The sequence below is a fragment of the Corvus cornix genome, chromosome 1 (assembly GCF_000738735.6).
Source record: "Corvus cornix cornix isolate S_Up_H32 chromosome 1, ASM73873v5, whole genome shotgun sequence".
In the NCBI taxonomy this organism is placed as follows: Eukaryota; Metazoa; Chordata; class Aves; order Passeriformes; family Corvidae; genus Corvus; species Corvus cornix.
The window spans coordinates 18,495,308-18,522,127 of NC_046332.1; the positions used below are offsets into that span (position 1 = coordinate 18,495,308).

The 26,820-nt window shown below is 42.4% G+C and overlaps 1 protein-coding gene across 13 annotated transcripts in view; it reads right to left on the reverse strand.

Annotated features, from left to right (window-relative positions):
• Positions 1-2,316: 2,316 nt before the first annotated feature.
• The window catches only part of BBX (BBX high mobility group box domain containing), a 152,620-nt gene continuing 128,116 nt past the window's right edge, over positions 2,317-26,820 (reverse strand). For all 13 annotated transcript variants that reach the window (XM_039557701.1, XM_039557688.1, XM_039557683.1 and 10 more), the window contains 3 exons: positions 24,048-24,245; positions 23,173-23,365; positions 2,317-20,479 (listed from right to left, as the gene is read on the reverse strand). In XM_039557701.1, the coding sequence (XP_039413635.1) occupies positions 20,392-20,479; positions 23,173-23,365; positions 24,048-24,245 (479 nt within the window). In that variant the 3' untranslated portion in view covers positions 2,317-20,391. The remainder of the gene's footprint in view (positions 20,480-23,172; positions 23,366-24,047; positions 24,246-26,820) is intronic.

The following is a 26,820-nucleotide window of genomic DNA, read 5'->3' on the forward strand; positions in this document are numbered from 1 at the left end:
TTGACAAACCACAGCTCTGGAGGGGCCCAGAGCACACCCAAGCCTTCCCTCCACAAACCTGGGAGCATCTGCTGCCCAGGGCTTCCTCTGAGGACACCAGGCCCAGCACAAACACAAGGTTCATTTTGTTTGTATGAACAGTCCCTGTGATTGCCAGCTGGACTAACCTGGAGAGGAAGGCATTAACCTCCCCGAGTACCTGCAGCAGCCCTTCTTTTTGTACATCTCATTTGTGTTGGCAAGAAAACCTCTGAGTTCCAATTTGCACTATGGAAAAGAACCGCCCGCCCAAACTGTCAATCATAAATATGCCATAATAAGCAATTTTAAAAAGGAAAAAATATACAATATAGACACATGCATGTAAAATATGCTTCATAGTTGAGACTTCTCCAGTACTTATTAGTTGCTGAATATAGATGTTGTGGGCTGCTGTACCCACTCAGAGCCACCAGCTTTGCTGCTGCCTACTTCACCAACTAATTTCTCCATGGGATGTGCAAATAAGGCCAATTCCTGGCACAGGCATCTGAGGACACAAGAACAGCATTTGGGGGGTGGTCAAGGTCCAAGGCAGAAGCCCCACAGCTTAGAAATGGGAATGATCTTTTTCCCCCATGGTGCAGCAAGCACAGCAAGATGAAGCCAGGCATTTCCTGGATGCAAGTCTCTGGTTCATCTTCTCTGCTGATGCCAAAAAAAAAAAAAAATTAAAAAAAAAAATCCCTAGATACTTACATTAACACAAAAAAAGGCACTTTTTTTTTTCCCAGCAGGAGAGGTGCAGATGATAGAGGACCAAACTGGGGGTTTGTACTTTGCAAGGGGTCATGTGCAGCAACCTGTGCCTGTCCCCTCTCTCCAAGAAAGCCAGCTTATCGTGCAGGGACCAGAGGGGCTCAGGCAGGAGCTCCAGCAGGGCTGCACAAATGCAAAACTGTAAAAATACTGTTGTGATCACAACTGCCACCATCTAGAGCACCAGTACCCAGGGAATAATTCCATAATTTTAAATTACTAGTAAGGATGGACTAAGGTGTACTTATATATAGCATGCACACATACACCCATGCAAAAACCAGCAAAATATGTGAACGTCAGAACTGAAACAAAAGAATTCTGTTTTGACTTACAAATGAGAGGTTTTTACTGCTTTTTGGGAACCTTTTCTGCACAAGCAGTGCCACCATTTCACCTTTTGCTTCAGGGTGGAATGGGGCAAAACAAACACCAGAAAATGATGTTGACTGATAAAGGCTGAGTTTTTTAGCAGCTTCATTTCCCCAGATGCCAAAGCTGTTCGCTGTTTAGGAGCTTTAGTGGGAGGTGAGTTTACTCTGCTCCCCCTGTCCCCTGAGTGCAGCGGGGCCATGCACCTACATCCTGGCTCCTGGAGAAGAGCAGCTTTTGGGTGAGTGGCCTGCCTGCAGCCCCTCGTGCTGCACTAGGGCTGCTGAGGGGAGCACAAAGCAGGGAGGATGCTCTGTGTCCCCTTGGGAGGTGACAGGTGGCCTCTGAGTGGCCAGGCTGAGGAAGGAATGCAGCAGAGAAGGATGTGCTCCTCCTGCAAACACAGCCAAAGGTGCACTCCCACCAGTTGCATCTGGCAGTGAAATTTCTGAACCACAGAAAAAAGTCCCCCAGGTGTCAGGAGGGAGGAACTGCTGTGCAGAACTTGGCTCCCCATTCAAAGCAAAGCAAACCAAATCGATGCAGCCCCAAACAAGCAGACCAGGTATGTCTGGGCTGTTTGACACGTGTGTGAGTGTGCTGCCTGGAGTGTTTCAGCACACGCTGCCTGCCTGTGTAGCTGCTGGGGATGGAGGAGGCATTGCCTTGTGTGCAGGAAAGCACAGAGTGCCCCTGCTGTTACAGGACCTGAGCCTGGCATGAGCACAGAGCTCTGCCCATATCCATTCCTCAGGGTGAAACCCCAGCAGCATGAGGCTGTCGAGAGAGCCAGAAGCTGCCAGTGCCAGTGCCAGTACTTGCCACTGCCACTGCTGACAATGCCAGAGAAGTAAAAAGGGCGGTTATGAGTTCAGAAGACATACAGTGACTCTTCTGTGTCCACACGGTCTCCTCATGTCCTTAGGGACGGCCGAGGAAGCAGGGCTATGACAGCTCCTGGCTGCAGCTGCCTCCTTTGAGCAGGAACTGCCAGGTTGTTGTCCTGGTGCCCGCCTGGGCCCTGGCTGCTCCAGCTGGAGAGGTGCCAGCCACGCTGGAGAGCTGCCTCCTGCCCCGCAGCAGCCCCGGCTCCCAACACCGACAGCTGCTCCCCACGGTGCACGAGTAAGGAGCACACCACTTGGCTTCAAAACATACAATATACTTTATTGCCTGCTAGATAATCAAAGTGAGGAGTAAACACCATAGCTGGAAAAAGCAGAAAAGGACCAGGAGGAGGAAAAGAATATCCAGTCACCAAACAAGTTATCAGGCAATAAACCATACACAATATAAATAATCTGTTTCCCAAACAACTAAATCTTTATTTTGCTAATGGCCATTATATGGTTAATTATCAGTAGTAAAATCTCTGGATTTCCTTTTCTACACAGCATTAGTAGTAAGAAATATATAAGGGACTCTGCAGAAAGCAATACAAAGGAGTTATATACACAGGCACCTTCTGTGGAGCAAGAACAGAACCTCATCTAATAAGGAAGGGCTATCTACAAACCAGAAGACCATGGTAATACAATATTAGCTCAGACTTAGTTTAGCTGCAGCCTTTCCACAAGGTAGGCTAGCCAACTTATGTATACATATATATTTTAATATAGATATATATAGAGATTTATTATTTTAAAAATAATGTGAACTACCTGTAGTTCCTAGACTAATTTTAAAGAGGCAGTGTACCTTTCTGAAGCTTCATTTCAGGAAGTATATTAAAAATGGTATATAAAAGACTAGCAGACCCAAGCTCACATATTGAGTCCTGATATCTTCCCTCCAGCTTCTTTTTCTAATGCTATAGCTGCCACCTGCATTGACAGCAATGCCTTTAGTCATCTGGATTGCTATTTATGTTGCTGTAATTGCTACCACTAAGTTTACTGGATTATAGTGTTAGTAATTGTCGATTATAAATAGCAATAATGCTGCAGTACACTGTCAAAGCCTGCCGCGTTATGAAGATCTAGTCTGTATGTGCATGCAGAGTTTTGTTGTTTAATCTAAAAGAACATTTCTCAGTCAAAGTGCTTCTCTCCTGTCAGCTCTGCCACGTTTTTCAACCACATGGCAACGGCTCCTCTGTCTTAAGGAAGATGTGATGCCTCTCACCCCACACCAAGTTCTCAGCAGCCTTTCACACAGCACCCATGCATCCAACTTTGTTTTCAGGACATAACCCTTTCCTCTCACATAGCCAGTGTCCTTAAGGCTACTAAATATGACTTATTAAAATTAAAACTATTTGAGGAAATGCTCTTAACACGTTTTGGTCAAATCTCCAATTGGGCTATTTGAGCCTCATGCTCCCCACAGAGGGCAGGGAGCAGAGTGCTGTCTGTTGCTGCTGCCCAGAGCCAAGCCCAAGCTGCCAGCAGGGGATGAGGAAGGGAGAGACATTTGCAAGGAGCACCGTGAGGACCTGGCAAGGCCCAGGGTGCCTTTTGTGCCACCCTTTTCCAGTGTGCTCCCTGTTAGTGTCTTGGGGTCCACTGACAAAGGCAAAGTGGGAGCACGCACATGCAGACAGGCACCCCTTCCAATGGATTTCCTCCTGAAAACAGGGATGGAGGGACAAGGCCCCTCTTGTAAGCAAGATCACTTTGTTCTCAGCCCAATCCTGGCTGCTAACATGAGATACTACACCACTTTTGTTGATGACACAGATGTCACTTAACACACTCCCTGCCATGGGAGTTTCTAGAAGCCTCTTCCCAAATCAGTGATCACACCCTGATATGCAGTTGCTCTGCCTCAAGTACCAAACCAGTGCTGAGGGTATTCCCCACAGCCTGCCTCATTTCCTGACAACCTGCCAAAGCAGGATCTGGCCCGTGGGACTCAGCATGGTCCCACCTGCACAAGTGACCACTCTGCTCCCCTGGACCTCCCAGCCAGGGACATGCCACTGGCAGAAACAACCCCCAGTGGAAGCTCCAACATCTGGCCAAAAGCACACAGCACACACTCAACGAAAGCCATCTTTGATAAAGCACAAAACGTGTCAAGAAAAGTGTGGCAGTAAATAAAGTTTCCCCTAATAATTATGACATTTTGATAGGGGAGCTTAAAAATAGGTATTTGAAAGAAGGATGCCCTGATGGAACAGGATGTATTTGCAGTGTTAGAGAAGGAAGGATGGCTGGTACCTATGAGCATACCTACCATGTGCACTCCACCAGGCAAACACATCCTTGCTGAATTTAGCATTGCCCTCTGCACCTCTGATTACAAAACAGTAAAGCTACAAAGTTCCTGATTGGTATTTCATGTGAACTCAGATGCAATCTTAGCTATCCAAGCAGCAGGTATCCTTCTTTGTCTCATCCAGGTACCCACTGGGAGCAGGCAGGAAAGTACCACAAGAAGAGAGGTGCACACAAAAGCTGGAAGCTGAGCTTTATGGTGCATGATGTAAATTCTTCTGCCTGTATCAGGAAAGACACTGTGTAGGGACACTGCTTAAAACTCAGTCACTTCACTCCCTGCATCACCACCTTAGAGCATCACTTCACCTTATTTATGCCCTTAGACTTCGCTTTGCTTTTGACATACACCGAGCAAGCACAACACAAGAGAAATGACTTTTTTTTGTATTTTGCTAAGAATTTTGTGCATGCAAGGGTAACAGGATCAGTGTTACTTTTCAATTCTGTAATTCCTCTGCAGCTCTACAAAAACTCAAAGCACTTGCTGATACTCAACAGCAGGGAAAATGTGGGAAGCACCTTGCTATGCTCAGAAGAAGGGAAAAAAAGAAGTACAAATTTTAAGTGAGAAGAAATTACACTATAAAATCAGCTGAATACTCATCTGTACTGGCTGCTCTTGTGGTTTTTTCACTACTGAGTAACAGGGTGTAATTTGGAAATCATGATCTGGTTGATCTCCTGCAAAGTGCAACTTTTTTTTGCCACTTTTGTCTCCACTGTAACCTGGTTTTGCTTATTCCAGATAGGGTTCCCAGAGGAGAGCAGCACTGAGAAAATGAGGGGCAGCACGAGGGATTAAGAGTCTATCAGAGCAGGAGAGAAACTGTGAAACATGGAAGAAAACACTTTTCCTTCTCCAGGCATCACTAAAGATTATATTGATGGTGAAAGCCGAGGACTACTGAACATGCTGGTTAATTCACAACTGAAGTGCAGCCTGATAGGCATCCACCTGTTTCACAGTTTGTGTGTGACAACAGGAGCAAAAGCTCCTAGCACTAAGCCATCCTTGCCAGGTTGATTATTGGGCTTGGGGAAAATAATTTCATCCCTCCCACAAGCTTGGTTTCCCCTTTTATAGTGACAGTTCTTCCAAAAACAAAGTTGTTGAGGGAATTGCGTTTTCTAAACTGCTCTGTTGCCCCCCTTTCCTTTTTAGCCATTAATATTTTCTCTCTCAATACTGCCCTTAAAAGTCAGTTTTTGGTCAGCACACAGTTGGCATGGGATTTCATCAAAGGCTCATACTGGAACTGAACAGACCTGGGTCCCCCATCCATCCAAGCTCCTTGCTGTGGTGACATAACTGGGGCCAGATGTCACCTGGAGCAAGCATCCATAGGAAGCCTCTGCTTTGTGTCCTGTTGTACCACTTGTTTCAGCTCTTCAACACAGCACCCAGTCCCTTGCTGCTTTGCTGTGACTCCCTGGGTGTCAGTGCCCAGCTCTGTACCACCACATGGAGCAGCTCAACGGGGCCTTGGGGCACCACAGCAAACAATGGGCACTGAACGCCTCCTCTGCCACCACCTGCAGCTGTTCCCTGCGAGACCACAGAGCCCTGGCTGTGCAGGGCCGGTGCTCGGAGCACCCCAGCAGCCTCAGCAGCCCTGGGCAGTGCCACTGGCCATGACTGTGGCTGTGTGGGGCTACAAGGGGTGCCAGGCACTGCAGGAGGCACTAATGCTGCCCAAGCCGGGGGCTTTGCCATTGCCTTCCCCACCTCCAGCTTTGTGTGGCGATGCAGAAGAGCAGGGCTGGTGGGCCTGGAGAAGGGTCCCAGCCCATGCCAGTGTGCCTGGGGCGATCTCTGCCCAGTGCCTGGACCACTAGAGTGTTAGAAGTTTGCCAAACCATTTCTTGCAAGCCTGCAACTTCTGGTGAGTACAGCAAACCCCTGCCCTGGCAGCAGGCACAGTGACCAGAAGTCCAGGCAGAGAGCCTCCTGACAAGCCAGAACAGACAGAAAATGAAGGCAACTGCCCAGCCTGCAGTATGTGCTCTCCCCTTTGCTTCCCCATTAGATGCCTATTCCCAGTAATGGGCTCTCAGCATGGTCTGTCCCTCAGAGACTCCTCAATAAACTGTGGCATTGCCCCAGGTAAACTGGTGCACAGGCAGCAGGGGAGTGCACAGCTCTTGCAGCACACTGGCCTTGCTCCATTAGTCTCCTAAGCGTTTCAGAATTATTCCACTAGTCCTAGTTTGGAGCTGGAGAGAGGATTGCAGGCACAGCCATGGGTCTCTGTCTCAAAGCAGAGACCCGGGGATGTCCCGGTCCCTGCACTGCCAACACCATTGCACGCAGCTTTTCCCATGTCTTCCAGGGAGAGGCTGGATGAGACCCCAGGCAGGGGTCCTGATGCAAGCACAGGTGATGCCTTGCTAGCAGCATCCCAGCAGAGGATAATCAGGAAAAAGGCTTGTTTCCAAGGCAGGAGGCAGCGGAGAGAGGACAGCTGTAGGCCAAGGGCAGGCTCTGGCCCCTGCTGGCTCTCCAGCCTCTTGCTGTGGCTGGCACAAGCACTGCCTAACGAAATGGATGCTGTTCTCTTTTGGTTTCCTCCTCGTAATATGGCTTTACTGATGGCCTTGTAGTATTTGAAAAGGGTACCAAGGAAAAAGGCTGGCATGCTGGGTTGGTTTGGGGCTAGGGATTTTTTGGTTTGGTTTTCTGTTTTTTCACTGTCTGAACTCTGAAAAAAAAAAAATTGAAGGCAACTACTGGATAGAAAACACAGCACGAAGAGAAAGGTCTCTTTGAACCTCTCTGATATGGCTATTAACCATCAACCTGACACATCATTCGAGGAAAGAGGGTTTCAAAGGCATGGAGGAGTCCTGTGGTGAGCAAAGTTGGGCTGGTGCTCCTTGAAAATCTTGTCTCAGATTTTATCTGACCATTATTTCTAAAGTTGCATTTATAAAAACAGTTAAAATGCTCCTCTATCTAATGCCATTTGAGGACACTGTTTTCGTCTCCTATACCCTAAAATTCTGTACTTAGGCACTGGGGGAATAAACCACCCTCAAAAAGAGAGTCAAACACTGGAAAAAACAGCATGGGAAATGGTTGATTCTCCACTATTAGAGGCTTTTAAGGACAAGTTCAACACCCACCCATCCACCTCTCAGGTCTGTGCTAAGTATAGCTTAACCTGCCATGGAAATTCTCTAGCTGATGTCTCCAAGTCCCTTTTGGCCCTGTGACTCTGCACCAAGCAAATCCTGCCAAGATCTCATCCTGCCACAACCCAGGATGTGTTTAATATCCTGTCTGTCTGTTTGGTTTTCTGCCTTAGCTTGCTGTTTGTCCAGGAACACACACAAGCACTTCAGACATCCTATTAAGAGTCAGCTTACACTTTCCTCACACACCACCAAAACTCTGTCTATTTATACAGTCACCCTTAAAAAAGATAAAAATGGGGAGCAGCAAACCAAGAAGAACACACAGGAATATTCACCCTGACTTTCAAACGCTGTCACAGAAAGCTTTCCTTCAGCCTTTTTCAATCTTGAAAAATGTGGACTGATCTGCTGAAAAGTTGGTAATGAACAAGAAATCCCCACACTGACAAGAACCACTGACTCTTTTAAATATCCTTTGCTGGTTCTTGCCCATGGATTGCAGGGGTTGGGCAATCAAAGAGCAGCTGGTTTTTAAAATCTGCTACAAGTAGCCCAAAGAAATTATGTGGTTTACATGAAACATGACTCTGTCTCAAAAAAAAAAAAAAAGAAAACAAAGCAAAAAAAAAGAAAAAAAAGTCAAGCTTGGAGCCTGGGCCATTTTAAAACAGGCACTCACAAACATCAAGACAAAAGACCTTTAGGAAATAGCAACACTACTGCGATGATGATGTGTGACGCTGCATTTCTAACACGAGTGCCCAACGCTGACCTCCCACCCCCAGCTCCTCTCAGCTGGCTTATGGTGCACAATTAATGCAGCAACATAACAGCAGTCAACCTGCAAGGAGTGAAAGGAAGTGAACAAACAGCAGCAGGTGCAGTGGTCGGCCACGCTCACCTACGGATGGCAGTGGGAATCCATCTGCTCACCATTTCTGCAGTAAGCAATTACTTCAGCAACTTGCTGACCCACTCTCACCATAGAAACACAAGCAGAAAATGCAGAACTTGATTTATGGAGGTGCTGGTCTTTCCTTATAGGCTTGTCTGCACCCTGAGTTAATCCCCCTCCCCCCCCCATTTATAAATTTCACATGAGTGAAAAAAGACTATCTAGTGACAGATTTAATTGTGAAAGTCTGTGGCATCCTTTCCCAATTCATGTTTCTTGATGAAAGCAGTGTTCAGTAACAATAACAAGAGGATAAAAATGTCTTTGCATCAGCAATTATGCCCTGTGCACAGAGCCTTGAGAAAACCACAACAGTATTTCAAGGAGATGGATGAAGTTTACAACAGCAAGTATCCAGTGCTTCCACTGCCAATCTCTGACTGCAACAACTCAAACCCGCAGGGAACTGCTCTCCCAACATGATCTCTCTCATACAAAGTGCCTAGAACAGCTTTCAAACACAAGCAGGTGAAAGACACAGAAATAAAAAGCAGCATTTTACAAACTGACAAGACATGCAGGGCAAGAGCCCTTGGCTATGTGAGTCCTGCAGGTGCAACTCGGGCTGCAGCTGTCTGCAGCATCTGTCAGCTGGCATCCCTATCCCATCCCTTTGGATGCAGTGGGGCTGCTGCACAGCTTCCCAATGGCCAGGGTGCTTTCTCTGGAGGGAAAGCCATAATGCTGCATGTCTGACCCCACAGGCTTCCCCCACGTGTGCTTGTTGCCTTAGGTGAGGCCGTATGAGCAAGGTAACTGGTGTTTATTTGATCTGAAGATTTCTTCAGTAATTATGCAGAAAAAAGTGTAATTGTCTGGGGATTGTCATTTCCCCCTCTAATAAAGAAATTTAGAAATGTGGTAAGAGTTTTATTTTGCAAGTTAAGGCTTAGCATGAGTTCATGTGAACGTTGTAGTCTAATATGCAGTGCTGAAGAGGGTTTGGTTTGGCTTTTAGAAAAAAAAGTGAATTTAAGCCATGCAATAAAAAATGAACCAGGCCAATTTCCCAAAAACGGTGAATCTATTCTCACAACAAACTGTTAGGAGGAGGAAATAATTTATAAGGTTTCAAAAACGGCCTGGGGAGCCCAGCTTTGCTGCTCTATCAACTTCCCAGCAGGATCCCACCTCCCTGTGCCTATCTTTTTGCAGAAGCTGTGTTTGACACACAGCCATGGCTCAGGAAAATTGTCGTTAAAATACTAATAAAAAAACGCTGTGGGTTTTTCAGAGTTATGCAGTAGCTTGGGAAGGTGTGGGATACTGTCCATCCTACTGAAAATCTGTGGGATGTTTTGCTACTGATGTCTACCAAGTGTTCAGCCTCTCAAAAAAAGAGAGGTGAGAAAGGCAAGATGACTGAAAAGCAAGGTGAAAGACTGGCAAGTGAAGCTTGTTCCCAACTTCCTGCAACATAAAGAAAACCACGGAAAAGATCCAAGGAAAAGATCCATCTCTACCACATACAAAGCATTTTGCAGTGGGGCAGCAGATTTGACAAAAGTGGAAAACCCAACAAGTTGTGATTTTTAAACAGCTTTATGCTGTTTATGTCCCTTGTATCTTGATGGAAACAGATTTCCAGCGGCTGAGATTTATGGGATGGTGGTTTAATGCTGAATACAGATGCACATTCCAGCCATGCCACCACATCCTCCCACAAGCAGTCAAGTGTGACAGGCCAGTGCTGCTAAGGGACTCCCATCTAGGTCTGAGGCAACTCACAGCATCCAAAAAACTACATTTGCCATTTTCTATTTATCTGAAGATTGTTGAAATAGCTGTGTTTGTGGTTTTATTAATCAAAACTACACAAAAATTGCTCATCTTGCAAAGCACACTGAGTATTTTCTGAGTGGTCTAAAAGTCCAGACATTTCTATTTAAGAATACATTTTTATCTCATCATTAAAGATGCTTTTAAATCCCTGCTGGCAACTCTTGGCCATTAGCTAGAGAAACCACTGTGTCCAAGTGGAACAGCACACATCTGGTTTTTTGTCTAGGTTCTTTAAACTAGTTGCAGATTAACAGAATCCGTGAATATGAAGCTACTGGTTTTATACTGACTCTTGTGTATTATGCTGTTTTCAAGGTTCTCACCCAGGACATGCATCGTGAGAAAAACCCTCATAAATTAGTTATTTCAAAAATGCAACCCTTCATCACTAAGAGATTTCCTTGCTGGCATGGATTTCTGCATGGGAAGTAAGTAGATACCTTCACTTTGAAACATCCCAGAGCTCAATTAGCTATGTCCTAAATGTGGTACACTACAGTTACTAGCAAAGATGTTTGGAAAAAATTATGTACCAAGATTAAACAGTCAGAGAGCAAATGCTTCCCTCCATTACTTTCCAGTGTAAAACTATGCCCTGTGCCAGCCAAGCACAGTGTATTTTCTGAAGACAGCAAGAAGAATTTTCTTAAATACTGATTAAAACAATGATGAGCACTTGATATTATTTATGATGTACTTGCAGGGAAGCACTCGTTAGCAACACTTACACCATGTGCCAAATACATCTGTCATCTAGGAGTGAATGGGATGGTTTAGAACGGCATCACCCCTTGAGCAGCTCACACATTACTTCTAAATGGAAAGTTATTGCTACAGTCACTGAAGCAAAACACAGCATCCATTCCAAGCCACAGATTTCAACTGCAATTTCTGCTTTATTTTAGACTGCTTGGCAAACCTTGCCCTTGAAATTGGAACCTCTTGAAGACAATGAATTGTCCATCTGCTGTGATGGTAATTTCCCTGCCACCTTACTTCCGTTAGAAAACACTGCTCTTCCAAACAAAAGGAAACACAGCCTTGTTGCCACAACCTGTCAATCTCTGTGCCGCCTACTGAAACCTGGAAGCTCATGAAAGTCCAACTTCACCATCGAGTTCCCAGCTGGGTTTGTTTCATTTTGTATTACAGAAATCTATCTAAGCAGCTGCAGCAAAGAACAGATCCCGCACAAAGCTGTTGAGGCATTAACAAACTTTTTGCCATTCAGAAGAGGAGAGGCTTGTAGTGAAAGAATCTCTCCCTGCCAGAGCCCGGCTTCGTGACAAACACCACAGCTGGGAGTCCCAAACCAGATAACCATCTCAGAACGTAACAGGGAGCAGTCTGTCTGTCAAGAGAGAGATGCACAGTGAATCTGCTTCAAATGATGTCACTCTGACCGATGCCAATGGCAATGGCATGCCTGAATCAATGACACTGCTTTTGCAAGACCGGAAACGCATGAACTCCAGAGCCATTACAAAATCAACTATTACTCGACACTGACACCAAAAACAAGAATCCTAAACTCTGACAGATAGGGACTGACAGACTTCCAAAGTCTCCTTAACTCCTAAAAATGGTACAGTGGTGCTGACCAGGTATTAAGGGAACCCACCCTTGGAAGGAAGGGAATTGATACTCAGATTGGTCTGACTGAAGCCTAATGGTCTGCTCCAACTGGGAAGCCTTTGGTGGGCCATATGTGGAACTTGTACTCCAAAGATGTGTTCCAAAAACTTCTTTTGGATTGGAAGGAGCTCAGGTTTTCTCTTTCCACCCCGCTTTGTTCTCTTAAATTGGATGTTGTTTGATGGCAACACCTGCCTTGTCTTAGTGTGCTGCAATGCTAAGCCTGTCATTCTGACTCAGCTAGCTTGATTTTTGAGTCTATTTCAATTAGCTCATCTTGCTTCACAGGCTGACGAATAAGCTAAACTGCTGCTCCATATGGAATACATGTTTTGTATTTTGTACTTTATATAGGCTGGATTTTCAACCAGAGTTTCAGCTGGGCTTGCAGCAGCGACACCACAGTCCAGCGCACTTCTGCTGGACACCTAATGATTCTGTGATCAGGAAAAAAACCAATAAAGCCTTGATGAAATTTCAAGTATATTTTAAATACAACTGTATTAGAGCTCAATTTCTTACTGTTGCTGGGCCAAGAACAGTCCACACAAAAGAATCTGACACTGGATAAGAAGGTAGATGTTGTATCTTACAGGTTTTATTTCAGAAAACAAAACAAAACAGAACTTTGCAGCAGAGATAGGAACGCATCTCGTATTTTGTTACAAAGTGCTAGTGTCCTACTGGAGAATGGACAGCCCCATGAGCTGGTGTACAGCAAGGCTCCTGTATGCCCAGGTATACTGTGTGTCTCACTCCATGCTGTCACACTGTAGGAACAAAAAGTCTCTCTGAAAGCAGGGTTAGCTGCACATTAAAAAACTGCCGGATGAACAAAGAAAGGGACCCAACAAATGCTATTGAGGGGAGAACACCAGTGTCTAGCAAAGCATGGTGCTTGAATCGCTTGAATTTCCACCCTGTGTTTTTCCAGAAGTATTAGTGGAAATTTACCTTACCTGACAGTTAAGAGTCAGTGTAATGCAGTTGCAAAAAGCAACTTGAGTGAGAGCTGGGTAACAAACATGATCTAGATGCACTGAGAATTAGCTGAATGCAGCAGGTCTTTGGTTGGAAGAACAAAATGAGAGCACAGGAGAAAAGATGGGGCATTGAGGAATGAAGATGACTGTTTTAAGGTAATTTAGTAATAAAAAAAGTGAATAGTGACTTCAAGGTCCCTGACTGCGCATCCAATATTGACAGAACATGTATTTCTTAAAATTTTTTCCACTTTTTTTGCTCACTGAATCAGAACTTTCCTTCCCCTTCCCCATGACCTTTACAGGCCTTAAAGGCTGAAGCTTTTCCATTCCTGGCGTTTCTTTGCAGAGCTACTGATGCACACCTAGTGAAGGCATTGCAAGATTGCATACATTTCTTCTTTCCTGAGTAAATGGCACATAGTTAAAAAAAAGCCACAAACCTAAGTTTCCCTTCTGCTGCTTTTGATTCAGAGACAGGAGATCTGCTCCCATGTGAACAGCCAGTGTCTACTGGCTTCATGAAGTCTGTTATGGGGTCTTCTGTGATCAAAAAATACATTGCAATCAAGGAGGTTTCAGGCATCCAAGGACAGAAAAAGAGAAGATCCCCAACAGTCTAATTTTCAAGCCCCAAGAGGGTAAAATATATGGGCAGAACAGATTCCTGGTTTAAACAAGTTTCCAAAGTAGTGGTAACCTATTACCTTTAAGTTTAAACATTGATGTCACTTGATACTTACTTCTAAGAGAAACCATTTCTGAATTAAGTTCTTTTATGTCCAAAGATTGAAAACATAGCAAGGTCTTCTGTGGAATGACTTCTCGTTTATCTTTGTTGACTATAAACAAGCTTCCCAGTTGTGCAAAGAAGACAAAATCCAGAAACATGAAGTAGATACCTAGAAAGCTCAGAAGAAAAGGCAAACTTTTCTCCCAAAGCCTAACTGCACTGAGTCCTGGCTCTCTCTGTCCCACAATTTCCATCTTCATGTCATGTAAGTCCAAAGAATTCTGGGGCACTTGAATGGATCTGTGGATCTTCTAAACAATGTCAACAGTGCTGAACCGGGCTCAGAAGTTTTAAACAATAAAATGGAAGCTCCCAGTATAGACACATGTAAGGAAGAACACTTGAGCAGAAGTTCTTTGCAAAATAAGTGACATCTTCACAGTCATTGTGTAGAAGCTGAGTGGATGATCTGACAGAAAACTACCGCTTACAGTTCTGAGGATCCATCTCTGGGTTTTGGCATCTTCCATTTTCAGGTGAAAATGAGCTTGTTTAAATATAAAAAACCCCAACAAGTTCATACTGTAGCTAAAAACAAATTCTGCAATACTGCTAACTCAGCCATATGTTAAAGTAAACAATCATTTGATGGAAAAGCAGGTGAAGTATCAAAGAAGCTCCATTTGAATAGTATTTATTTGCAATCATTAGTTTTAAATGGGAAACTGTTTACAGGCACACGCTAGATAACCAAAATAGAATGAACATGAAGAAATCTATTTAAAGGTCCTTATCAAATATTTCAAATATTTTATTAAATATTTTTATTCAGTTTCATTATCACAGTTTAATGTACTTTAGCATGTTATACACATGACTTAACATGTGCACTTAAAAATCTCAAATTAGAGGTTCTTGAATAAAATATGACATTTTATAAATGTGCTTATTGACTTAACTAGACACAACTAAGAAGGCAGTAGCTCTGTTACACCATTGATGGAGATGAACTATTGTAAGGCATGTTTACAACCCACTTTGGAGAGAATAAAACCAAACACTAGGTCAAAATTCAGTGGAAATACATGTGAGAATAGAAGTTGAAGGATTGGGCTCCAAGAAGAAAGATCATAGCAAATCAGTTGTGTTAAAACTGTCAACAGATACTGGTTATTAAAAGCAAGCACTGCTGAGAAAGGTTTTTGTAGCATCCAGATTAACAGGTTCTGTTTTTTTCAGGTGTGATTTTTGAAACTCACACCTTATGGCGTGTAATGTGAAGGAAAGATACCAAAATCTAGCAAGGAAGTTGGAAAACTATCATCTGAGAAACTTCAAGTTGTTTTATGAGCAAACATGGGAACACTCTTGTACAGAGTACACGCTGAAGTCCCTGCACTCTGACGTGTGCATGTATATGTACACACACGTGCAGACACATGCACATACATGCCCCTCCTGCTTTTGCTGCCCTCAAAGACCCAACCACTCACTGGAGGACAGCAGTACTGAGGGGCAAACAAGGTTTCAGCTGTGGACGTGAAAAGAGCAAACTAGACCATTACATTCGGGAGCCTGCTTAGGTATCCTGAACCGTGGTTTTTCCAGTGGAGTTCAGTGCAGGTCTGCTGGTGTATGCTAACAGCCAAGACCCAGAAACTACAATGTAAGTCTTTGGAAGAACTCAACAAAATGTTAAGCTATTTGCAGTCGCTTTAAAATTCCACCTCAATGAAGGCCCTAGGTCATGATGATGATGTGCCTCCCCCACGAACATCACGCAAGCCCAAGCTTAACTCCCAGAGCATAGTGGTCCGTGATCGGGAGGGTTTCCAGCCTAAGCTTAGGGTGTGCTGCTGAGTGGAGATCTCATGTCAAGTCTTCCTAGATTTCTGCCATAAAAGAATTAGTGGGGGAACATAAAATAGACATCCATCTCATAAGCTTCTTCAAAGTTGTCAGTTCACTATAAAATACTGAGTATATAAATGACTATGGTAGTACTTCAGTGAGAGCATGAACTTCACTGTGCCTTCTTCTTGGGGAGTTCAGGGGAGGAGGCAACGCTTTCACAGCCTAAACATGTACTTGTTCATGGCACTCAGTGTCCTGAAGTGCCTGAGCATCCTGGCAGCTGTAGTTGACAGTTTGGAAATATGTACAAGGTAAGGAGAATGCCATGAGTATCGGAAAACATGGCAGAGTTACCTAGGAGGTCTACAATCTATCAAACAAGCACAGCAAACAAACAGCATCTAATGGATAACGTAGGGCATACAACACATATGTTGCACAGTTACGTTTCCCTGCGAAATCAGGACTGCAAACATAAACTCCAGAGTAAGTTTCAAGAGCAGCACGTGGCTTACTCGACACCTCTGGAAACATCAGAAGTCCACCACCCCACGAGCACTGCACCTTCTGCTGTTACAGAAACTGATCTCACTGAATCAAGCAGAGCTAGCGGGCCATGTCCTGCAACCCCTATGACTGTGGCAGAGGTTAAACAAAAATGCTCCAGCAACATAGTTTGGCTACCGCTGTATATTCAGCCTTTATGGTGTCTGTGCTATATAAATGTTGCTCTTGGAAAATAAAGCACACAGCAATATACAAATGATATCAATGGCGAAGAAGATTACATGATCAAGCCTGAAAGCAAATGGAAGTTAACAAAAGTAGTCTTTTAGGAGAGGTAGCCATATTAGACTCAGCATTCAAAAAAAAAGGGAGTGCACTCAAAAGGGTCGACATCCATTATAGTGTCTTGTAGACCCATCATGTTTCTGGTTTTCCTACATCATTTTTTTGCAGAATGTACACACCCAGGCACACACACACACGTGCACACACACACACACACACACACACATATATACAAATCTAAATTCTGTTCTGATTCCCCTTTGTTGCCATAATGTTGCCATACTGAGAATAAAGGACAGCTTTCCTTCCATGCTCTCTTAGCTGCCCCATGTCTATAACTTGCCTTCAGTTGGTTCAGTATCTGTACAGTAGCTAAACAGGCAGTGGAAATTAAAACTGCTTCAATTAATATCCTGTTGCAAAAGACAGCATCCGAACTATAAGGCATTCCCTTGTACTGACATAACTTACAACTCTCTACTTGATACAAACTGCAGAATGCTCTTCAGCCTTGTGCTACAAAGGCAGCTTTCATCCAAATAATACAGACCAAAGCTGGAATTTAAACACCACAAATCCACACACTTCTACCAGTCCCTTGTTCTTGTGCCCCATTCCAACAATGCTTATCACTTTAATTTCAAAAGTCATGCACCAATGCTATAAAATAGAAACCCAAACTACCAGGAAGTCTCTTGCTCATGACTTTGGGATACTGTATTAGTATAAAAGAGCATTCAGTCATCTTAAATAAATATATTCTTTTCTGAAATCACAGCACATTCAAGGGGTAGTTACTGCCATAAGCAGAGCACTAAGTAATCTCCATAGATGTTTTCAGAATCATTTAGTCAGAAAAGACCTGTAAGATCATGGAGTTTTGACTGATTTGGTCTAATACCTGGAAAATAGCCTACTGTGGGGATAAGAATCTGCATCTCAAATGTTCTGCAGAACATTTTTCCCATATTTGTATACAGTACTAGAACAATTAAGAAGACATTACAGTCATTTTCTCCCAGCTGCTTAGATGTGTAGCTTCAGCTACAACAATGCATTTTGTATGCCTCAGAACTATGAAATATCAAAGATGACTAAATAAATAAAAGCCAAGGAAAACTGGGACAGTACTGCATTTTACACTTGAGACAAGATTCCCCCCTCCCATGGATAAGTCACAGAGCACAACTACAGTAAATGCTTGTCTTTTTTTTAAAGAAAGATTTATACACAGGTTCAGATCCAGAAAATAATGTGAAATGCATAAATACTGATAGCTTTAGCTAAGTTAAAATGGGTTCAGTAAAGTATGATACAACATATTCAGAATAAACAAAGCAGAAAAGCATCATATTTTGGTTTGCTTGAGATATACATAAGGTGCAACAATTTCTTCTCTAGAGGCATTCGTGGACAACGTGTTAACAGGTAACAGTGTTTGCTGGTATACTGAAGTACACACAATAGCAATAAGAGTTTCCAAAATGAAAGCAGCTGAAATTAATAAAAATTAAAACAAAACAAACAAGGAAAAAACCCAACCCCAATACAGTAAGATATTGGTCTGAAGTTTTTTGTTGTGCTAACAGACTTTGTTACCTGAAAATACTGATACCCTTTCTAGTAGATTCAGGGAAAATTCTAGCTACTCAAATCAAGACATCACTCAGAGAACCAACAAAGGCAAATGCCTAGTGAACTATAAAGCTTTGCAGGATTTCTGCTACTCTCAGTGCCTAATCGCTTAAAAATTAAGCATATCTACAAAAAGGTTTATAAGTATCTGAAAACAGTCATATCCAGTAAACTGACCCAACCCTACCCCCTCTCTAAGGGAAAGTCAAGGAAAAGCAGATCAAGTAAGTATTAATTCATATAGAAAAAAGTAATTTTCTGTTTCTTTTAAAAAAGGTACCATTAATATACAGAAATATCTCCAGGAACAATATTGAAATTTAAATCGAGGAAGGATGGGGTGCTCTGACAAAAATATATCTACTCTAAAGGTTTCTAGAGAAATAAGTTAGTACCATTGTCAACGTGAACGGCCTGCACTGTAACATATTTGGATTTCAGCTAATTATAAAGTGGTCCAAAACTCCAACAGCCACCCTGCTGTGACCCACAAGTTTTAAGTCTTTAAGTTTTTTCCTGTCTTGTTAAAATAACTTATAAAACTTTAATAAAATCTTATTTAAAATACCACCATAGGCTGCAATGGCATTCTAGGGACTCTTAGACATTTATTCACCTGAATTTTTTAAAAAGCCTTTTCACTGACTCATTGGTTTGTAAATTTTGTTGTTCTTCAGTTGTTCCCTCCTTTCAACACATGCATCCTTGATGGTGCTGTTTCAGTGACACTTCCCCAGCTACCTGCCTTTTGTCAGACCTTTAATCTGTTCTTAAAACTGATGTGGTACATTGTATATTGTTTCCTGACACTGAACCAGAGACTTTCACTTAACTACAATGGAAGGCTAAACCTAGCAAGCATTAATAGTTACTGTCCATATGGCTATTACATCAAATTAGTTACAAAATAACCCCAAAACACATTATCAATTCAGTCAAGTATAAATAAGAATGCCTGATAGAATGATGTAAACTCGCATCATTTAAAGACTTAATTCAAAGAACTTCAAACTCAATCTAATACTATCAAAAGTTCAGCCGGTATGACGAAGACTAATAGAAAATTATTGCTGGAGTCCAATTTGGTAAATTGTTGTGCTACAATGCAAAAAGTAGGGAAACATCTTGTGCTATAGAAGAAGTACCCTGTTGAATTTGTAGCTTTAGATCAATTACTAGTGATCATTTTGCATCTATTGGTAGGAATCAATGCTTGGTTATACAATAGTGTAAGTCAGGATAGTGAAAGTAACAGGCCAAGTGATACACTTGGCTTGCTTTTGGGATGTATTTATGAGAGCAAAGCACAAAAATTCAACACAAGCAGAGACAGAAACTGGCAGATGGATCTGTTTGGTAGTCTGAATTCAGTCAAACGCTACTCTTCAGCTTTAGTTTAACTGTATACAGCTTTCCACTTTACCAACACAAACTGTAATTGGCCCTTTATGCAAACTCTGAAGCTGATTTGGACTGTGCATAGTAACTACAACAATGCCAGTGTCTGTAAAATGTAAAAGGTATGTGTATTGGTGTACACTATATCGAAAAGTCATGGTTTTAAGTTTTTCAGAACTGTGAAATAATACTAAGGTCACTTTTGAAAAACGCATTTGCAGTACTTTTTGTTTACAGGAAAATTTCACCAAGTCGCTCAGATATCTATGCAAAAATAAAGGAACCCTCCAAGGCATGAAAGACAAGTCAATTATCTGCAGTATTTTCTTTTCCATACACCACTCCTTTTTCTAATGCACATCATCCTGGTTATTCAAAGCTAAATTAAAAAGAAACAAACCCAAACGTAGCCTGTCAGAACTTTTCCCAGTAAACTCTACCACTCCGGTGGCAAATATAAAAGTGCAGAACATCTGGACCTCGTGGCTGCCCAAACACCGCTAACAATGGTACATCTGTCCAGGCTGCCTTGAGTTCTCTGGAACAGGTTTTAAATTCATTCTACAATATAAACGTAGGCATAACCTATTAATATAAACCATCTTAGAACTTAAATCTTCATGTACAAAAATGACTAAGAATATCTAATAGTAACTAGTGCAGTGCGTCAGTGTTTTTGTTGGTTTTTTTTTTTTTTTTTTTCCATTTTCATTTAGAATAACTAGGTATTATATGAAACTAGTTGCCGTACTCTCTGGTTGGTAAAAGAGATGCTGTGTGAGCTAACAGTAAAGGCAGCCTTTTTCACACCAACCACCTGTTTACTGTTTAAAAGCCTTCAATAGAAAGCAAGCTCGGGATCATTCCACTCGATTTCAGTTCTTTAACAGACAATATCACCCGCCTACATACTGGGTTCCAATTTGAGGACCTGGCCCAAGTTGCTAACATCTGGCTTCCAGTGAATTCTGGGCCACTCAGAGCAATAAGCACTTTATTGCAGTCTCTAGTTCCATCATATGGACTGACTAGCTTCCCTTGGTAAAGACAAGGCTAGGATATTAGGTAAAGCACAATGTTTTACAATAAAGTGGAGCTTCACTGGTCAGCGCAGGAAATAAGCACTGGAGCCTGAGACATTTCATTTGGCTGTCCATCATGTGGGAGAGGTGTGGCCCTCTGACTTCTGAAAAAGAACAAAAGAAAAGCCACCCATCAATACTTGGAGCATGGGAGGTGCTGTTACCAGACCGGAAAGGAGGGGAAGTGGCAGCTGCATGGTCTAACACCCAACACTGCGGCATGGCAGCTGCTCACTGCTGCAGGTGCTCACACACTGTGGTTACACGTGCTTTCAGAGGTGTTCGGTGTTCCTGCAACAGTAACACAGTATCCTGAGGACAACCTACAGCACAATGCAAGGGCAGGAAAAAACAAGATGTGACAGTATGTGACTACACAAAGCAAAGTGCACAGCCTAAGAGTAAGTTAAGCATGCACAAGTGCTGTTACTCATTTTGCAAGGGAGCTGCTGCAGCCCTCAGAAGCAGAGCACACAGCCCCTGTGGCAAAAGAAGGTAAATGCACAGAGGCACAGATCATGTTAGTGTGAGTCAATAGCCAGCTTTTAAGCAATACGGAAGTATACTCATCAGCAGAGTTGCACATTGGGATTCCTCCATGTTACATGACCTATCATTACATTAACCTAGCATATCTCTTTCCTTACTACAGCAATGTTAATTTACAAATGATCCCCCAGCACAGGGTATCATAAAAATAAACTGTGCCAGATTTATGTGCTGGAAATCAGCATCAGTCATGGTCCATAAATTGACTTGGGAGACCTCCTTGGCAGCTTGCCTTTTAAAATACATACACAAAGCATGTCACTGCCTGTTACGTACTCTCACAAGTGAGGTTCTATTTTTGTACCAGTATTTGTCCTTCGTAGCAATGAAAATCTGGGGCCTGATTATTATGTACACCAAGGTCACTCTCCCTCACTCTGGCCCAGCTAAGACCCCCAGTAGAAACCTCCAGCAGAGGTACCCATGTGCTTCACACAATGGAGTGCAATGAAGTGGCCTTGGCACAAAATGCAGCTCAGACTTGCAAGTGCTTAACCAGGGCACGCACAAGGTAAATAAAGCTAAGCAGAAGGCTCCAAATGAAAACCACGCTGCCAGAAGGATTCCATGTCCCAAGGCTCTATGAAACTACTTAATAAATTAAATTCAGACACTGAGGAAACACATCAAGCAAACCTCCAATTCTTTTCTCCTGGCTATTTGCAAATAAAGTGAGTTGCAAGAGATAACAACAGCTGACAGAGCAGAAAACAGAGAAGCATCTAGCCCATAAGATTTAGGTTTCTGTTTTGACTTCCATTTGCCAAGTCTGAGAGAGATGTGGCAAACTTTCTGCTGGGAGAGTCCTCCCCTGTTGTCATTTCACCTCCTTCGGGATGACTACAAGCTGGCATTTCCAATAGTTGCTGTATGTTTGCTGATCCAGTGTTTTCAGGCCTTATGGAAGGTGCTGCATTGCTCGAGCTACATAATGACATGACGAAAGATGGGATTCAAAGAGAAAGACCCGAGCACAAAGCTCTGCAAAGCATTAGCTCACTTCAACAGAGACAAGAGGAGGACAAGAACTCTCAGAAGAACAAGGAGGAAAAACCACAGCAGAGTGAATCCTTTTGCTTTTGTGCAGTTCTGGTCAATGTTAATGGCAATCAATGAAACCACAACGGTGTGAGTGAAAGCAGAGCTTAGCACAGCCCTTCCACAAGTCCCATCTTGAGGCTTATCATGACAGACAGGCTGACTGCAGTGTGAAATCACTTCTCACCCAACACAATGCTGCTTAAGCAAGACAACAGCTTCTGCAGAGAGGAACCAGCAGATCTGTTTCTTGTAGGGCTCCTAAGCTTCTAAAAAGCCTTTGAGCATTTGATATGCAGCCTGAACACAAAGGACTGGGTTCATCAATAGGGCCCAGGAGAAGAACAGTTAACTGAGGCTGTGAATGGTTTCATGAACTGCTGCCTCGAGGAGTTGCTTAGGCAGCCAGCCACCTGTCAAATGGCACCGGCAGAGGCTGTGATGGTTTCAAACTGGCCCAATGATTCCTCACTGAGTTTCCACTGCAGGAGAGGATGGGGTTTCATAGCCAGTAAGTTCCATGAAAGAACAACACTGGATAATTAAGAGCCAAGGAGGACTTCTTGTTTACTCCCATCACAGGTCTGACCATGCTGAACTGATTCAAGAGCCCTCAGTAACCTGCACATTCTCCACCTTGTCTGTATGGATAGCCTACTCAGCAACTGAGAGGACCAACCCAAACTACCCTGGCTTTCCATCACCCAGAGTTGTTCTGCCCCATGCTATTCTGTAGCTCCTTTGCCTTCTACACAGGAAAGCAAAGAGTAAGAATAACAAGTTAGCTTCCCTCAGCCATGTTCAGCATAGAAACTCCATCTCAAAATGTATGAAATTCTCTCCACCATCTTAGGTTTCAGGCCACTGGAAAATGCAAATCAGAGTGCAGTAGCTATTTAAATCTGCTATTATCTGACAAATAGCATCTGATAATTTTCAGTCTCAAGGAGCACATGAACCTGTTTACATACAAAAATTGGCAGGTAAGTTTACTGAGAAGGATCATTTTACTAACTGCTAAATAGATTACACTGTCATTTAGGTGAAGACGTAACACTACCAAGCAAGTGGTGTAAAGCACACATTCATAGAAAGCTGGGGAAGAGGAAACACAGGCCAAATTAAACAGTCTGCTATTCACATGCTTTCTGAACAAGCTGTCAGCCACATACTATTTACTTAAGACACCAAGAAGAAAAGAAAACCATACCTGTGTACATTTTCCATGGCTGCTACTTCTGCCAGAGCAGCTAAGCTAAAAAATGCAGACACCGCTGGCATATCTGACGTAATACTATGGTTTTCTTCTGTCTCTGTGTTTCTGGAGCATTCGCTGTTGCAATCTGTTTCTGCACTTGATGATTTTTGAAGAGTACTTTGTGGCAGCTCTTTCGGCTTCTCCTCTGCAAAGAAAGAAAGTTAAGCATGCAGATCTAGCCCATAAATTCACCGCAGCCTATAGATATGCTGACTAGCCTGGTGTTAACAGAACCTTTACCTTTAGGACTTTGATTCTGCCAGTGTCATCTGATTCATGCTACAACCTCTTCTGACCCAAGCTACCAGGTCAGAAGCACGATACTAAGGTTTATAAAGCAGTTTACTGATTTTGCATTCAACTGAATTTGATCTTTTAGGTCAGGCAAGAGAGCTTTTGTGTATACTTTAGATACAGCAGTCCTGAAAGATTATCTTACTGGAGAACTCCAACAAGGACTCTGGCATTAACTGTCATACTATGGAATTCAGTTTTACAAACTAGAACCAGGTGCAGTGTAATTTCTTTGCTGGACTGGAAACAAATTACGAAAGGTAACCATTTTCCATTTCCCTCTGCATCAGCTCACAGTTCTTAGAGTGAAGTATCTAGAGAAAAGACAGATTTGGTCATTCAAACAAAAGAAGTTGGCCATTATGGATTCAGTGATTTCCCAGTTGGTTTGATACCTGTATTTTAAATAATGACCACTCTAAGCAGGTATGAAAACAAGCTAATTTAGAAACACTGCCCTGATAAGTTGCTTGTACTCTCAAACCTTCTCCAACAATTTAGTTTTAATAAAATTTTAACTCCCATTTCCTTACCCAGTGTTCCTGCTGCTGGTGAAACTCTCCCATCTGCTGTTCGGACAAGATGTGTGATCTTCGTTTTCCTTGCTTTCCTTTTCTGGCTGCCAACTAAAGGCTCATGCATCATTGCTGGCTCTGGAGTGTTTAGGGCAGATATAGAAATTTTATTCTTCCAGGCAGACTCACTGGAATTTCTGTCTTCTAATAGTATGGCTGGAAGAGAATAAAAACATAATTTTAGATGTAGAATATTTCAGCCACTAGCTATGCTCATTTACCATTTTGCATCTATCTGCATAAAACCGTTCCTCACAGGTACTTAGAGCATAACCCATGGCAAGATATGATCTGAATGCCACAGATGTTTGCAGGGAAGTAATAGAATCCACCTTAAAGATATACTGAAGGTTCAAGTTTTTATTATTTGCAAAGAAAACTGTGAGATCAGCAGTAGCCCTTGAGTGGGAGCAGGGTATCAGTCTGTATAAAACATTCTGCCACAGAAGGTGTCAGCGAGTGGCTAAGAGACAAAATGTTTTTACAGAATAACAAGCTGATCTTAGCTCACAGACAGACTGACAAGCAGAACTCAGCAGTTCCTGACTAAAACCCAGTCTTATCTCTTCAGTCACTCTACATCAACTCCTCCAAAGGAAATACTGCCTTTTACAAAACAACAAACCTTAAAAACCACCCCAAAAGGAAGCAAATACAAAAGCAGAACTGGATCACAGCTAAAAAAAGGAAGTAAGCATGGGATAGAATACCATGACAGAAATACTGCCCACGTGAGGTCAGACAATGAGAAAGGAAGAGTTTAAATCTTTCTCAGCAGCTCCAGTGTTGGTGTTCTGACACAGCTTTTGCCTCGAACTGAACATGATCCCAAATTTTCACTTGACTAAAGAGTTTACTTTGATCCTGTTCACAAAGAAATAGGTCAGACAGCAATCACAAAACATATTTAAGCTTCCAAAGTCTGAGGTCAGTGCCTAGTAGTCAATAGTTTGGAATTTGCATTGATTCAATATACCATTCTGCTGATCCCACAGGGTATCACTAGTCCATAAAGTCAATCTGTGACATCTTTATCCCTCCTGTGATAAAAGTATTATGAAGCCTGCCCCATCTGTGATCACTGTCAGCTAGGGTTAAAAAGAGGCTACAGGTAGCAAATGGAATGCCCAAGTAGTTTTTTACAGATGCCTAACCTGTTTTGAAATTGGGAACACTCATGATATCTGCACCAAGTCCTTGAGGTATTTTTTCCCAGTGCACTGCCATCCCGAATGACTACACATTTTTTCCTAATGCCTGCACCACATCCCCTCAGCTGCATTTTCAACTCATTATTTTCTTTAATACCCTTCAGGTCATACCCTGTCTCTTTGCAATAGTCCATGATGTATTTTCCACAGCTGTTACTGTGTCTACACTTAGCTTACTCTTCCCTCCAGTTTCTTTTAATCTTTCTCCCCATTTTAAAGACTTTAGACACATTTGTCACTTTTTGGGTGGTTTGACCAGCAAAAATTACACACACAGAACTGAAGCCAGAGTGCAAACAACTGCTCTTTAAGAAGAGCTAAGAATTGAACAATTCCAATCTCCTGCACAGAGACTGGTGGTGTCACACAGGAGCACCCAGCCCCAGAAACTCTGCACAACAGCCAAACATTCTGCACGGCCTTTGCCCTCTTTCGTTTTAGTCTGTATTTCTGTTTAGTACTAGTTTTGTAGATTTAATGAGCTTTCTATTCAAAGAAACAGCTAATAAAACCTTTATCTTTTGCTAGCTTCTGTAACTGTTCATTGTGTGAGGATGTGGACTAGATGAAGAGAACAGCTGTAACACATTTTATCTTGTTAGCAGTTGCCCTTTGCTCTTCTGTTTTAATGGGAAGGACCTTCTAATGTTTTATTGTGTAAGAATAAAATCAGATCTAGTATGAACATGTAAAAACATTTGAAACATTCCAAACTTTAGGTTTTTTATGATCTTAATTCACCTATGTTCTCTTGTACAACATTTGCGAACTTGTGCAGGCTCTTTATTTGGAAAAAAGGCACACAGCTTCAATTAGCATTTCTAAGTGCTTAGCTCTAGCTCCCAAGCTTTCCAGAGCAGAGCTTTGCTGTAGAACTGATGTTTTGTAAAGAGCACAAGAGAAAGCACAGGACAAGATTGACCCTGTAACAGTGCAATTAAGTAGAAGCACCAATGACTGCAAATGTGACTTTCAATTAATGCAACTGGGCCAACAGTGAGATGTTCGGATAAGCTTCGTGCATCGAGATCAGGATCTTAATTGGAATGTGTAATTAAATAGGCAGCTTTCTCTCTAGATTTCTTATTTGGGAATTCATATGCGTTGATTATATTTTAATGTAATGGTCTGGTTGTAGTCCAACACTATTTGTTAATTCTGATTTGCTCTAATTAGCACTTTGACACTGCTGTCTAATTCTAGCTTGATTGAGTTTATAATGGTTTTATTCTTAGTACTACAGCTCATTTTTTATGTTTAATAAAAAAATTAAGACATGATTTCAAACAATGAACAACATACAATTAAATGAAACTTGATTTGGTATGCATTTAATTATGTATGTTGTGTGTCAGGTCACTAGAAATTAACTTGATTGATCAGTACAGCTGAGGGTTCCCTTTTACATTTTTCCTTCTCATATTGTATGAGAAAAAAATAAAGAGAAACAAAAACCTTGAAAGGTAAAATAGGCAATAGCTTGAGACATAAGGAGTGTATGATGTTGACATGTTTGACTA